Source organism: Tursiops truncatus, chromosome 1 (assembly GCF_011762595.2).
Source record: "Tursiops truncatus isolate mTurTru1 chromosome 1, mTurTru1.mat.Y, whole genome shotgun sequence".
Lineage (NCBI taxonomy): Eukaryota > Metazoa > Chordata > Mammalia > Artiodactyla > Delphinidae > Tursiops > Tursiops truncatus.
The window spans coordinates 54670401-54682918 of record NC_047034.1 but is presented as its reverse complement, the minus strand read 5'-3'; the positions used below and the strand labels follow the sequence as shown (position 1 = coordinate 54682918).

The 12518-nt window shown below is 38.5% G+C and overlaps 1 protein-coding gene across 15 annotated transcripts in view; it reads left to right on the top strand.

Moving 5' to 3' along the window:
* The window catches only part of RABGAP1L (RAB GTPase activating protein 1 like), a 682857-nt gene extending 674422 nt beyond the window's left edge, over positions 1–8435 (top strand). For all 15 annotated transcript variants that reach the window (XM_073804143.1, XM_073804149.1, XM_073804154.1 and 12 more), the window contains 2 exons: positions 2053–2250; positions 3266–8435. In XM_073804143.1, the coding sequence (XP_073660244.1) occupies positions 2053–2250; positions 3266–3418 (351 nt within the window). In that variant the 3' untranslated portion in view covers positions 3419–8435. The remainder of the gene's footprint in view (positions 1–2052; positions 2251–3265) is intronic.
* The last annotated feature ends 4083 nt before the right edge of the window (positions 8436–12518 follow it).

Genomic DNA, 12518 nt, shown 5'->3' with positions numbered 1-12518 from the left:
AGGATCCCAATATGTGGTGATGCACCACAGGCAGGACAGCCTGTAGACACGACCTCACCCCACCTTTGTTTTAAAGGAGTTAGGAATTAGGGTGAATAGGGTCCCTCTTCTGACTGGGGTGTGGGCCAGATGAAAGGTTATGTTCCCAGAAATCTTTTGGGCTGTCAGAGACAGGTAACAGGAAAGGAGGTAGGATTTCAGCATTGTCACAAGAGGCCCCTGAGCTTTCTTGGTTATTGGAAACCTGGGAACCCGAACCCTCAGCAGCCTGCATCCCAACTGTGCCTGAATTGATGTGACTTCCTTGTGCAGCCCAGTAGGATCATCCCATTAATCTCTTAAACAGTGGACACCATGGGCAGTATAGAGCTCAGCTGGAGGAAACACGTTGGGTAACTGATTTTTCCACCAAAAGTAGAGATTTGTTGTTAAAGAAAACATGCAGCGTTTATTTCTATGCTGCCCCCTGGTGGTAAAACTCCTTATGCTGATTACCTACTTGAAAAAAGTGATTGTTTATTGTATAGAAAAAGCAGTAAACCAAATGGATTGGTATTCCTAAGAAGCAGTGTTGGTATAGCCAGCTCTTGGGGCCAGTGTTACAGAAACCTGATATAATTCTATTTGAATATATTCAGCTTTATATTAGTAAATAAATGCATTCTAGGCACTTTCGTATATCACTTAACAACTTGACAAGTTATTTAACCTCTCTCAGATTTATTTTGTATTCTGTAAAATAGAGATAATATTACCTACCTCATAAGGTCATTTTGAAGATTAAATAAGATCCTGTTAATAAAGTGCTTAGTCTAGTACTTGGCACACAATAAATGCTCAGTAAATACATATTTTAAAAGTTGTAACCTGAAAATCTGAGACATGAGAACTGAAAATAGGAACTTTGTTCTGAGAAGGTGACTTTTGGGGATTCAGGCCTGGGACACATGCTTGGACATATCAAGAGGAAAAATTTTATGACCAGCTGAATATGGAGTGAAGGAGAAGCTAATGGAAAGATGACACCAAAGTCTTTAGGCCTAAATGGTGGGGTAATGCACAGTGACACAGAAGTGTGGGCAGAGTTGCTTTGTGTGTGTGTGAAGAGAGGGGTATAGTTACAGTTATGGACATGCTGAGCTTGTAACAGTAGGACATCAAAATAGATCAAAATTCTGTAGTATCTCTCTTTTTTTTTTTTGCGGTACGCGGGCTTCTCACTGTTGTGGCCTCTCCCGTTGCGGAGCACAGGCTCCGGACGCGCAGGCCCAGCAGCCATGGCTCACGGGCCCAGCCGCTCCGCGGCATGTGGGATCCTCCCGGACTGGGGCACGAACCCGTGTCCCCCGCATCGGCAGGCGGACTCCCAACCACTGTGCCACCAGGGAATCCCTGTAGTATCTCTTATCTCTAAACTTTTTGAAGCTATTTTAAGAAAACAGTAGCACTGTTGTCTTGAAAAGAGTTGCCATTGTTCAGTGCTCGGTGCTTGATCGGCAATCCAGGCATGTGGCAGAGTTGCTTTTATCACCTTGAGCAATAATGATCATCTTCACTTGAACAAAAGGACGTATACTTCACTTGTTGCAGGGGTAGACTTAGGTTAGTCATAATGACCTTCCTCAGTCTACCACAGGGAAGTTACTTAAACTCTTAAATTTCTTCATTTATAAAATGGGGGTGATAATACCTAATCATAACTAAATGAGGTAATGCATGTAGCATATATGCCACGGGGCTTGGCATCTAATAAGGATAATGGTAGTACAAAGTTTCTAGAAAAGATTTGAAAGAAATGCTGTAATACTTTCTATCCCCAGAGTCTCTCTAAAGATACTGTAAGAAAAAGTAGCACCTGTCTTGGATAGTTGGGTTTTGTGCCGACTATAACCATTTTGGTCATAGCACAAGAAAAATAGTTACTTTTATAAATGGGCCTGCATTTGATGGCCACAAGCAGTGTCTTAAGAAAAATCATATTGCATTGTTTCAGGACATGTTTTATGCTATGAAATGCAGTTTGATGTTGGTTATCTCTTTTGGATATTTCAGGGTAAAATGATGGCATGTAAACACTGCAGTGACATTTTCAGCAAGGAGGGTGCTTTGAAAGTAGCAGCCATAAGCAGAGAGGACCAGGGAATTGAGCTGGATGATGAGAAGGACTCTCTTAAGAAGCAACTGAGGGAAATGGAGCTGGAATTGGCACAAACCAAACTGCAGCTGGTGGAGGCCAAATGTAAAATCCAGGTTGGTGATTTGATAAAAGATCAATTAAAAAAATAACAGCTAGTGGTCTAGGATAGTCTAGTACTGTAGAGTTGGCTTATCGAGCTCAGAATCATACGATGTTACCATATAAGATGAATACATTTTCTGCCCACCAATGAGTTGCATTTTACATCATTTTTAAACACTGATATAAACACATAGTTTTAAATAAATTTTTAATAACTAAAATTATATATATCTTGTGAGAACTTAAGCATATGCCTTTTTAGTTTACCCTGATATTTTTTGGCCATGGTCCTTTCCCATTGAACTTGGTCACTTAGCTGATCCTGAAAGTTGAAAGGCCACACCCCTCCTGTTATCTCTCCCCTGACAGTTGAACGTTGGCTGACAAGCCATTCTTTTCTTCCTTTGGAGCTTCTTTTCATCTTTACCTGATTTTGCCAAATCCCTTTCCCCATAATCTCTTTCCATATTGGAGGATATCAGAATTAGAAAAGCAATCCTGGCTTCTGATGGACTGTTCCCACTTCTTTCCTACCAGTGACCCTCACCCTTCCCGTGTCCTGCCATGGCACCTGCTGCGCCACACTAACGATCCTGAACTCTTTCTGCTTCTGACCTTGTACGTCCTCAGGGGCACAAGCCATGTGTTTGGAACTAGAATTTATTCATGCTTACACTATCAGTAAAAATTCATTCCATCTGTATGTTTACGTTTACCTGTGGTTTTAAACATCTTCTCTTAGGCTGCAGCCTAAAGCTAGATTTGGACCTAAATTGCCGGGGGAAAAAAGGGTAAAATGAGGTTTCATTTCACTGATCAGAGAAAGCACAGATTCTGGTTTTTAGTCGTAATTCTTTTAGCTCTAATTTTTTTTCTTGCATTCAGAAGCCAACTAAATCTCACCTGGGTTTTGTAGGAAGAAAACTGCGGCTGTGTAGACCTGTGGATTCCAAAAAGCTATACTCTAATTTTGTTGGCAGAGAGAAGATATTTATGTAACTCAGATGATTTTCTTTCTTGAATTAGGAACTTGAACATCAGAGGGGAGCCCTTATGAATGAAATCCAAGCTGCAAAAAACTCTTGGTTTAGCAAAACCCTTAACTCTATCAAAACGGCCACGGGAACGCAGCCACTGCAGCCACCACAGGCCACCCAGCCCCCCAAGGAGAGCACATAGGTCCAGCCTCACCCAAGTAGAAGAGCACAACGATGAAAGCAACGGAAACCCAGGATGATTCCTGGTGTCCCTTTAAAAGGAAGGAAAGGAGGCCAGAAAGCAAGCCAGGATCTTTCAGTAGCTCTTACTCTTTCTTGTATGACACTTTTAAAAAAGGGATGTTATTTAAACTAACCTGATTTATGTCGAATACCTGTTTTTGTGCTTCTTCATGGAAGACTGTGTTCCGATCCATCATAGTATTACACATTATTTTACATGCCTGATGTTTGGTTGGAAATAAGTAATTCAGAACTAAATGCTTTTTATTTAGAGCTAATTATTCATATTATTTTTATCTTACATAAAAATGGAGTTGTCTTTTATTCCAAGGTTGAAGTGATAGGCAGGTATTTGTCACAGCAAAAAAAAAAGATTGCAACCTAAAGCTCTTAACTTTTCAGGATTTATTCAGATAAAGCACATTGTGGGGCCAGTCATGACCACTGTCAGGTTTCCTCCTGAAAGTGATGCCCAGGATAGCGATAATCCTATCCAAAGGAAAGAACAGACCTGGGATTGAACAATTCCCAAAGACAGTTAGTTTATTTTTATTTTCTGTTGGGTACATCTGGAATAAGATAGGCTATTGAAAACACATACTAGATAAAAAGAACTGAGATTTTGATAAATGCAGGATAAAATAAATCATTTTGGTCCTGGTCTTCTAACAGGTCCTTTTAAGAACTCCACATGGGAATTGCGAGTTCCTAAGTAAGAACACAGTTGTGACTTCTGGCAAATGTAAAGTCAGACGTGGATATTATGAGTTGCATCTTTAGGAAACCTTCACCAGAGAAGCCTAGAAAGGCCCAGGAACAGCTGTTGTGCTTAGAATGGAATGTAGAACCAGGGACAGAGTATTCATTTAATGTTGACATATACTTGCTATGGAAACACTAATATACTGTAACTTTGTTAAAGTTATGAAATGGGAAATAGAAGTCAGCTTCATATCATCTTAGTTTAATATTAGGCAACTTTTTCTGATTTCTGTAGCTTCCTAAAAACGTGCCCTTGGTACCCCTAGATGAAGAGATGCAAATGCATTTGTAACATTTTTGATTGCATATACAACCTTTATAGAAATGCTTATCTCATGGAAAGGTAAAGCTATTGTTTAAAAGTTGATGGAAGTATTTTTTTCAATTATATTTAACATGTCTTTATAAATAGTCCTTGCAGGAAATCCTTTGGTAAGGGAAAAACTAATTTTCCCATTTTTTAAGCTATTTTGGAGGGCTTTGGTCCTTTACAGCAACCAAACTACTGTCAGCTATGTATAGTAACATTTATTGATACTCATGCTTGGCTTCACTGTTGAACATATTCTTTGCAAAGTATCTCAAACTCTGTAGTGCCAGAGTGACTCTCATCTGTGCCATATGTTGCAGTTAAAAGTAACACACTCTTGGAAGTAAAAATCATCTAAGAGCCATCTCAACTCCAGGAGCATGTACTACAAGTTGCTCATGATGGATCCTTTCCTCTAAAATAATCATTAAACTCTAAAAAGTGAAATCCCCTTCATCGGTAAGTGTTCGTATCATCTACAGCCCATAAAACTGATGTGGTTGTTTGTTATCCTTCTTTACACTCATCAAATAATACTTTTCTTACAGAATTCTTTTTTGTCCTGACATCTCTCATCATAGTTTTCATTTCCTTTTGCCCAAAAGGAAAATAGCATTCTGAGTATCTGTGTTGACTCTAACATTCCCAACATGGTGGTTTAGAAAAATTAATTTTGTTTTCCTTTTTTTTTTTTTTTGCAGAATATAATGCCTAGAAAATTGCATCTTGGTACTTGTTTCTGTAAATCATTTAATACAGTTTGTTAGCTTTACTGGTACTTTACGCTTTGATCCCAAGAAGCCTTGTACAAGTTGCCTTATCAGATGGCTAGCTAAATTAAACATGTTCTTTTGTGTTTTGTGAATTTCATAATTCTACTGTACAGAGCTCTTTTTACATTTCACAGAATGCCTAAATTGCATAATTTTCCTTAAATGGTAGTTGAGAGAGAAATAGCTCTAGGTCCAGTTCTTATCTGTAGACCTGGCTCAATTTCATAGCCCATTACATTATTTTCTTTAAACAAAATAACTAGGTACATGTATTCCAAACATTTAATAAATCTGTCTTTTTCATTTTCTTTTAACTCTTTTAAAAGATTACAATGGCCATCCATAGATTTTTTCTTTTCCTTCTCCAGTTCCATATCATACTTGGGTATGTGTATTGGTACCATAGTCTAAACTGTCCCTCACTGCAATGTCTTTGGGTAAGTAGCAATAGCAAATACAGAAGGAAAGAAAATTCAAAAGTTGGTGTATTATTCATACAATATTATAATAGCACTATCCCAGACCCCATGCCCTTCACCATGTGTTGTTTGAAAACTCATGCATTCCAGCATTAAATAACTGCTAGTTTTAATTTCTCTTCTTTTGAAGTATAGTTGAGAATTGCTACTCTTCTCTTGATTTCTTTTAGAAAGAGATTGACCAGCTCAAATATCCAGGAAATTTTCCGATATTCTGGAGTGTTTTTCATCTTTTCCTAGCATACATTATATAAAACATTCCTCCAAAAATCCAACATTTGCAACATTCTGAGAAGTGACGATTTCTCCTTTCATTAAATTCTGCAGAATAAATTAAGAGAATGAAATTCAATTGGATAATTCAGTCATTAGCTTTTATATCTTGAGAATCTTAACACATTTCCTTAAAGCTGAAAGAAACCAAGCTGAATTTTGCAGTGCATATGTTTGCTAGCTTCCCACATCCTGAGCCATGGCACAATTTGGTTATATTTAGTTACATACAATTTAATGCAAATAAATTCTCAGTTACCTAATGGTCTGTATATGAATGCCTATCAGAAACATTAATAGGAATGTCACATAGGCTTATGACCCTATCTTTCCATGAAACCAATAATTCTCTTCCTCTCTCCCAACTATTAAGTTAGTAATTTGTTCTTCATTGGCTTTCTTAAATTTCCATAATAAAGTAGAGAAGTAATGTTTGTACTGATGTTGGGGTATTTAATAATATTTATCTTGTTTCATTGTTTTCAAAAATTCCATCTTCTTATACTGTGTATTAATATTCATTTTTCTCAAACCCTTACTCCATTTTCTTAAAATACTTTCTGGTTAACAACTAGTAGCTTCATTTCCTACCTAAAGTAAGAAAAACAAGAGAATACACAGTTTAGGGCACAAGAGATGAGAGTTAGATCCTTAAAGGAATTGATTAGTTACTGAGGATGAGAATCACATACGTAACTAATGTAAGGGACTGAGTTTTCTTTTTCTTGAGCTGAAATCAGTCTACTCATTATTCTGCTAAGGTGGTTGTCTGATTTCAAGACCCTTTTAGGGAAGAAAAAGCTTTCAAAAAATTAAATACCCTGTTTGTTTTATCTTTCTGGAAAAGAACACTTTTAATTACTTAGTAAGATTATTCTGTTGTATAATTTACTCTTAAAAAAAAAACCACTCTAAAGTAGCTCCGATTCTCTTGCTTCAATTACAGGTAAATGAGAGCATGGACAAACTCTATTGTTTGATTTGAATGCTGTGAGATTTGTGTGTGTGTGTGATCGGTAGAATTTTATACGGAGTATCCCTGCCTCTTTGGTATACCCAGGTACCATGCAACTGAATATGTACATGGCGATCAGATACAGAAGGCCAGGCACAGCTCAGTGGCCTGTGTTTCCTACTACCAGATATATAAAACTCTTTCTCTCTATTTGCCATGCTGATTGTCACATTGAACTGGAACTGCTCCAAAACATCCTTCCTCTCTCATAGTGGCTTCCATATAATACAGGCAAAGCCCTTAGGGATTTCCTTATCTTTCAAGAGCTACCAAAATGAATACTTCAGTGCAGGCTGCACCTCAATAGGAGATGATGATCTTGAGTTGTAAGGAGAAAAGTGGATGTTTATGAGTAGCTTAGTGACTACAGTCAATTGTCAGAAGTCCCTGTCTTAGCTTCCATCTAAAAGACTACACGTCAAGCTTATCTCCAAATGTATTTGCTACCTGCTATAAAAACATGTTCATCAACACGTCCTACTCTCCCCACCTCCACCCCTGGTTTATCATTAGTGGTATTCTGAAAACGTTAAGAAAAAAGAATCATTGAGTAGAAGATGAATATTTTGAGTTACTTTCCTTTTTCATTGGCAATAAGTTAACATGTAAAATCTTTTCTGTTAAAATGTAACTTTTAATAACTATATATTATATATGGAATAAAATATAGGAAACTGAATGGTAAGGACATAAACACATCAAGACTCTGGTGTCATGAAAGCACAAGAATAAAGCCTGGAAATGGCCCCAGAATCCAAGATCCCAATAGCCTTTGCATCAGTTTCTTTATTTTTGGTATTTTGCATAACGTATGAATCCTTAGTTCAAATAAGGAAGAAAGTTTCTCAGTCAGCCCCACGTCATTTCTTTCAACTCCTACCTTTCCCTTGCTGAGGAGGTAGTAGAAATTCTGTGCCATCTATTTTTATGAATTCTATGATTTTGCCCATGGCTTCTCCAGTGAAAACAGGTTCCAGAATAAAGGAGTTGATTAGCTCAAACAGTACTAATTGACTACAAAAGAAATTAGTGAGCAGCTTCTCTCCTCTATCACCACTGACCAATTAGATGTTTCCATAATTCCATGTATTATGTATAGTACACTCTATAAATGTAAATGTAATGCTTGTTAAAAAAGTGCAATTTATTGTACATTGTCCCAACAAATGTTTACTTTTATAATTGTTATGAACTTGAATTGGATTAGTATCTTGTTTTCATGTGTGAATGAAGCCTTGTGAAATAAACAAATGCAACCGAGAAGGTAGCAAGATGACTGTTTTTGTGAGCCAGTGATGTTTTCAATACTTTGTGTTGCTCCTTTGGCCCCATTAAGCAGTAATAAACATTTGTTCTGAAATCCATATGGCTTTTTAATTTTTTTCTAGTTGATTTTATTCTGAATCATCTGAACCCAATGTTTGTGAAAAACTTATCTGACACTAGACTCTAGTCAATTTAGCAAGAAGAAATATACAGGAGTTTGCTCCAGGTTATACCCTGCAAAATGATATCCTGTACAGCAGGTACAGCCAAGTGCCCTGTATTCCTCTCTATAGTGATTCCTTGGTTGGAAGTAACAAACTCTCTTATGCTAGCTTAATAATAATAAGGCAATTAATTAAAAGGAAAAAAAGTATATTTAGCTCATAGCTACCAAAGGCCAAACCATTGGGCCTGACGAGCCATGGGGACAAGGGACTGGAATGCCATCAGGAACCTAAGCAATTGTTCTTATAATCGCTCTTCTGCTTCTCTTGCCAGGTGATGCTTATCTGCTGCTGCTTCTCTCTCTGAAAAGAGGCATCCCCTGCTTCTAAGTGCACAACTTCCAAGTTTACATGTCCTCTCTTCAAGTGACCAGCAGAGATGGGCTGGCATCTCAGTGTCCCAGTTTCAAAATCTTGCAAAAATCTGATTGGCGGGCTTCCCTGGTGGCGCAGTGGTTGAGAGTCCTGCCAACGCAGGGGACACGGGTTCGTGCCCCGGTCTGGGAAGATCCCACATGGCGCGGAGCGGCTGGGCCCGAGAGCCATGGCCGCTGAGCCTGCGCGTCCAGAGCCTGTGCTCCGCAACGGGAGAGGCCACAACAGTGAGAGGCCCGTGTACCGCAAAACAAAACAAAACAAAAAATCCGATTGGCTGATCCTGGATTGGGTGGCTGCTCCTCATCTTTCAGAGTACAGCACAGTGGGTGACATCATATAATTCAAACAGGACTCCAGAGGCTCTCTTGAAGTGGAGGCAGGGTGCAGAGAATCCTGATTTGCATTTTGTTCTAATTTGCATTTTGTTTTGGGTGTCCATGGAACCGAATGAATGCCAGATTAGTCAGCTCCTCTTAGAATTCAGCATGTATTAAAAAATAGTAATCAGAGATTGTAAAATTAGTTTGCGGCCCAAACCCAGCCACAGACATCTTTTGTTTGGCCTATGCAGTATTTTAAAAAATGAGAAGTTTTACATAAAAAGTAAAACAGTCGGGGCTTCCCTGGTGGCGCAGTGGTTGAGAGTCCGCCTGCCGATGCAGGGGACACGGGTTCGTGCCCCGGTCCGGGAAGATCCCACATGCCGCAGAGCGGCTAGGCCCGTGAGCCATGGCCGCTGAGCCTGCGCGTCCGGAGCCTGTGCTCCGCAACGGGAGAGGCCGCAACAGTGAGAGGCCCGCGTACTGCAAAGTAAAACAGTCAAATTATTCAGAAAATATCTACTGAACTTGGCAGTGAGGAGGTCATGAGTGGTCTTGACATGAATAGTAAGTGGAACTCACTGTTCGTTATTGATTAAAGACCCTGCACTTAGTGAAGTTACCTGTTAACCTGTAGAGTTTTGTCCAGTAGGGATGCAAATCCCTATTTTCTTTCCAGTGGAATAGATGACTCGAAAGGTTATGTATAGTTTACTACCCTGTAGGACATTAACTAGTTTGTGTCTAACTTTGCAACTTTACACTAATATTCCATTGTTAAATTGCCTAAAGTACCCACCTGTGCAAATGTACTCTTTGATAGTTTTAAGAACTTGTTGCTACCCTCACGGTTTATGCAATGAATTGCATAAAATATTTGTTAATATTTATTTTATAATTGCATGAGAATCTTGATTTCACCTTTTTGAAATTATACTTTAACAAAACTTTTCAGTACTGTCAAAGGGACACTCAGAGCAAAATCTTTTGAAAGTTTACTTGCAAAGAAAGTTTGCAAGGAAGTTCAGGCTTTAGAAGAACAAGCTCGCCAAATAGAAATTACAACTATTTATAGGAAAAAACTACACAATTTCCAAGTATAGAGTCTATAATTAGTTTGTTCATGGTGGGAAAACAGCAATTCTCACACTACTATCCATATTTTTAGACATCAGCATTGCAAAAGTCAGAGATAAAGTGTTTGTTTGATTTTAGGGAGTCCAATTTTACAGGAAAGGCTCAGGTTCAGAATTTCATTTATTTGGAGGACTAGAACTAGACACAATGACCCTGATGTGTGTATGTCTTGTTGATGATGTTTTGTTTTTGATTTATCTCAGGATGCAAAGTTCTTAATTTTTTTTCTTGACTTTGGGATCTGATGTACCCAATTACTCCTAATGGTAGCAGGGCAAGGAGTCAGTTTGCTTCTACATGATAGATGTAAGGACAATTATAGGATACAGCTGGAGAGAAGCAGCATTGAGTTTGTTGACCCTTAAGAACGGGAATTACGAGGTGTTTTAAATGCTGGCACAAAAGGAAGATAGAAAACGGTTTGTGACGATCTGGAGGAAAACCATTCCAGACAGAAAGCACAGAGTACAGGCCTGGAGGTGAGAACAAACTCAGTGGATTCAAGGAGTAACAAAAATGCCACTGTTTAAACCAGGGAGAGGGGAAACTGGTGAGAGATGAGTTCCGTGAGATAAAGGAACTCATAAAGGTGAGATATAAGATCATGCAAAACATTCCAGGTTATGTAAGAAGTTTGGGCTTTATTCTAAGCCTAACAGGAAGTTATTGGAGGTTTTTAAGCAAAGGGATATAATCATTTGAAAAGATTACTGTGGCTACCCTGTGGAAAACTAACCGTAAAGGCACAGTGGGGAAGCAGAGAAACCAGCTAAGAGGCTAAAAATCCAGACAAAATAATGATGTCTTGGTCTCAGGTGGTAGCAGTGGAGATTGTGAGAAGTGGTTTTATTTATTTATTTATTTTTAAATTTAATCATTTAATGAGGTAATTAAAATTTTGAGTCTGATATCTTTTAAATGTTTTCAGTGTTTTTAAACTTAATTTCACTTTTATACTCACTAGAAATTAAAAAAGAATTTGTCCAGAGTAGCAACCACCTTTCTTAGTAGTATGATGTAGAAAGGGAGAAGTTTATCTTTTTTTAATTTTTTAACTGGAGTATAGTTGCTTTACAATGTTGTGTTAGTTTCTACTGTACAGCAAAGTGAATCAACTATACGTATATATATATGCCTTCTTTTTTGGATTTCCTTCCCATTTAGGTCACCGCAAAGCACTTAGTAGAGTTCCCTGTGCTCTACAGTAGGTTCTCATTAGTTATCTACTTTATACATAGTATCAATAGTGTATATATGTCAATCCCCATCTCCCAATTCATCCCACCCCCCCTTCTCCATTGGTATGCATACGTTTGTTCTCTACATGTGTCTCTATTTCTGCTTTGCAAATAAGATCATCTATACCATTTTTCCACATATGTAAATTAGTATATGATACTTATTTTTCTGACTTACTTCACTCTGTATGACAGTCTCTAAGTCCATCCACATCTCTACAAATTCCCCAATTTCATTCCTTTTAATGGCTAAGCAATATTCCATTGTATATATGTACCACATCTTTATCCATTCCTCTGTTGATGGACATTTAGGTTGCTTCCATGTCCTGGCTATTGTAAATAGTGCTGCAGTGAACATTGGGGTGCATGTGTCTTTTTAAATTATGGTTTTCTCAGGGTATATGCCCAGTAGTGGGATTGCTGGGTCATATGGTAGTTGCTATTTTTAGTTTTTTAAGGAACCTCCATATTGTTCTCCGTAGTGGTTGTATCAGTTTACATTCCCACCAACAGTACAAGAGGGTTCCCTTTTCTCCACACCCTCTCCAGCATTTATTGCTTGTAGGTTTTTTTTAAACATCTTTTTTAAACAATTTATTTTGTTTATTTATTTTTGGCTGCTTTGGGTCTTCATTGCTGCGCATGGGCTTTCTCTAGTTGTGGTGAGCAGGGGCTACTCTTCATTGCAGTGCACAGGCTTCTCATTGCAGTGGCTTCTCTTGTTGCGGAGCACAGGCTCTAGGCTCGTGGGCTTCAGTAGTTGTGGCACGTGGGCTTCAGTAGTTGTGGCTTGCGGGCTCTAGAGCGCAGGCTCAGTAGTTGTGGCACATGGGCTTAGTTGCTCCGTGGCATGTGGGATCTTCCCGGACTAGGGCTCGAAC